This window comes from Zophobas morio, unplaced genomic scaffold (assembly GCF_036711695.1).
Source record: "Zophobas morio isolate AGI-343-1 ecotype UQ-CSIRO unplaced genomic scaffold, CSIRO_AGI_Zmor_V1 ptg000470l, whole genome shotgun sequence".
Taxonomy (NCBI): domain Eukaryota; kingdom Metazoa; phylum Arthropoda; class Insecta; order Coleoptera; family Tenebrionidae; genus Zophobas; species Zophobas morio.
The window spans coordinates 130880-133041 of record NW_026972573.1 but is presented as its reverse complement, the minus strand read 5'-3'; the positions used below and the strand labels follow the sequence as shown (position 1 = coordinate 133041).

General features: G+C 45.3%; 1 protein-coding gene across 1 annotated transcript; it reads right to left on the bottom strand.

The window, feature by feature from the left end:
• Positions 1-875: 875 nt before the first annotated feature.
• On the bottom strand, positions 876-1958 carry LOC135120980 (uncharacterized). Its single transcript, XM_064045298.1, has 2 exons — positions 1045-1958; positions 876-992 (listed from the first exon to the last, which is right to left on the bottom strand). Exons 1-2 carry the CDS (start codon positions 1940-1942, stop codon positions 970-972), a joined length of 921 nt encoding a protein of 306 aa, XP_063901368.1. The 5' UTR covers positions 1943-1958; the 3' UTR covers positions 876-969.
• Positions 1959-2162: the final 204 nt, after the last annotated feature.

Here is a 2162-nt window from a genome sequence, read left to right as displayed (position 1 = left end):
AGCTAAAATTTGATGGTTTCGTTGCACTTTCCGAGCCCGTAGGGTATCTGAGTGGCTTGAAAGTACAAGAAAACACTTCAAAAGTGACGTTTCTGAAGAATTTTAACAGTTTTCTTGTATCTACGAACGCCAGAATGCATAAAATTGACCTAAACGTCTCCTTTTCCTATTCTGAGTCGATTCTGCATGCTTTAAGTGTGTTTGGTGGCTCAGAACCATCAAAAAACGTTGAAATATAGTTCAAATTCAATAAAAATCGACAAAAATACAGTTTCTAGCTAAAATTTGATGGTTTCGTTGCACTTTCCGAGCCCGTAGGGTATCTGAGTGGCTTAAAAGTACAAGAAAACACTTCAAAAGTGACGTTTCTGAAGAATTTTAACAGTTTTCTTGTATCTACGAACGCCAGAATGCATAAAATTGACCTAAACGTCTCCTTTTCCTATTCTGAGTCGATTCTGCATGCTTTAGGTGTGTTTGGCGGCTCAGAACCATCAAAAAAGGTTGAAATATAGTTCAAATTCAATAAAAATCGACAAAAATACAGTTTCTAGCTAAAATTTGATGGTTTCGTTGCACTTTCCGAGCCCGTCGGGTATCTGGATTCTGGATTCTGGATTTTTAATTTATGGGGGCTGACCGCAGCCAGCCGGCACTTAGGCCTCGCCTTTGGGCCCATTGTACCTTCCCCAAGTCCATATCAGGGTGTTTTCCCGCTCCTCTACTCGTCAAGCCATCCAACTGCTTGAATGTACTTGAGTAATGCAGAGGGTGGAAACTCCCTGATATTTGCCATACTAGGCCAGATGTCCCCTAGTATGGATTCCCTGTAGGAGGCTAGGGCTGGACATTCACGAAGAATGTGCTCAGCTGTTTCCTCTTCTTCATTGCATCCACGACAGATTGGGTCTGTTACTACCCCTATCGTATGTAGATGTTTGTTAAACTGGTAATGTCCCGTAAGGAATCCTACCAGTTTACGCAGTTTGTCCCTTGAAAGTGAGAGATAAAATTTTGTCAACTTACGGTCTGGTGTCGCCATACAAGCTCTACTATGCCGACAGCTGCTCAACGTCGCCCATATCTGCTCATGGCGTCTATGGGTATATTGCTTTACGAGTTCGTTCGAGAGGGCGACCGAAGGCGTGATTGCCGGTTCGGGTCCCCAGAAGGGCATGCGCGCGGCTCGCTTCGCCATCTCATCTGCCCTCTCGTTTCCTTCGTTGCCACTGTGTCCTTTGATCCAACAAAGTTCCACACTATTCCTCTGCGTTACATACTTTAGCGTTTGTCTGCACTCCCAAACCAGCCCGGATCGAACCATACAGCTGTCCAGGGCTAGTAGTGCAAACTTGCTGTCAGTAAGTATGCGTATTGATTTGTTGCCGATTTCACGTTCAGCAATGATTCTAGCTCCCAGCATTATTCCCATCAGTTCTGTTTGTAAGACAGACGTGTGGGTGCCGAGAGGTACACTGATTTGTGCGTTCAGTTGTTCGGAGTAGATGCCGGCTCCTGAACCACTATCTGTTTTGGCACCATCGACATAGATATCTATGTCGGCTCGTCCTTCTGAATTATCATTCATTGATATTCTATATGTCTTCTCATATATTAATTTTGTGCCCATTCGGTCACAACCCATCCTCAACAAGGGTATTCTGTTGAACGCCTCCGTTAAGATCCGAGTGTGCTTTGTTGTGCGGCCTTGCTTGTTCCATACTCCCAGAGAGTGAAGTCTTAGAGACGTCGTCATTGCCGCTTCCTCTATGTAAAGGTTAAGAGGTGCTAAGCAAAGGAGAGTCTCCAGAGCCGCTGTGGGAGTGGTCCTCATTGCTCCTGTAACACTGAGACACGCCATTCTCTGAACGTGTTCAAGTTGCAGGGCTGTTGTTTTTTGTCTGGCTCTGGGCCACCAAACTAAAGCTCCATAGCACAGCATCGGTCTGACTATTGCCGTGTAGATCCAGAGGGCGATCTTGGGATTTAAACCCCACGACCTTCCCACCACCCTACGACATTGCCAAAGAGCCGAGCGTGCCTTTTCTACTTTATCATCTACATGCTTCTTCCAATTCAGTCGCCAGTCCAATACAACTCCCAGGTATTTGACTTCGTCCGAAAGTTGAAGCGTTGTGTTAAATATTTTTGGCATCTGTAGT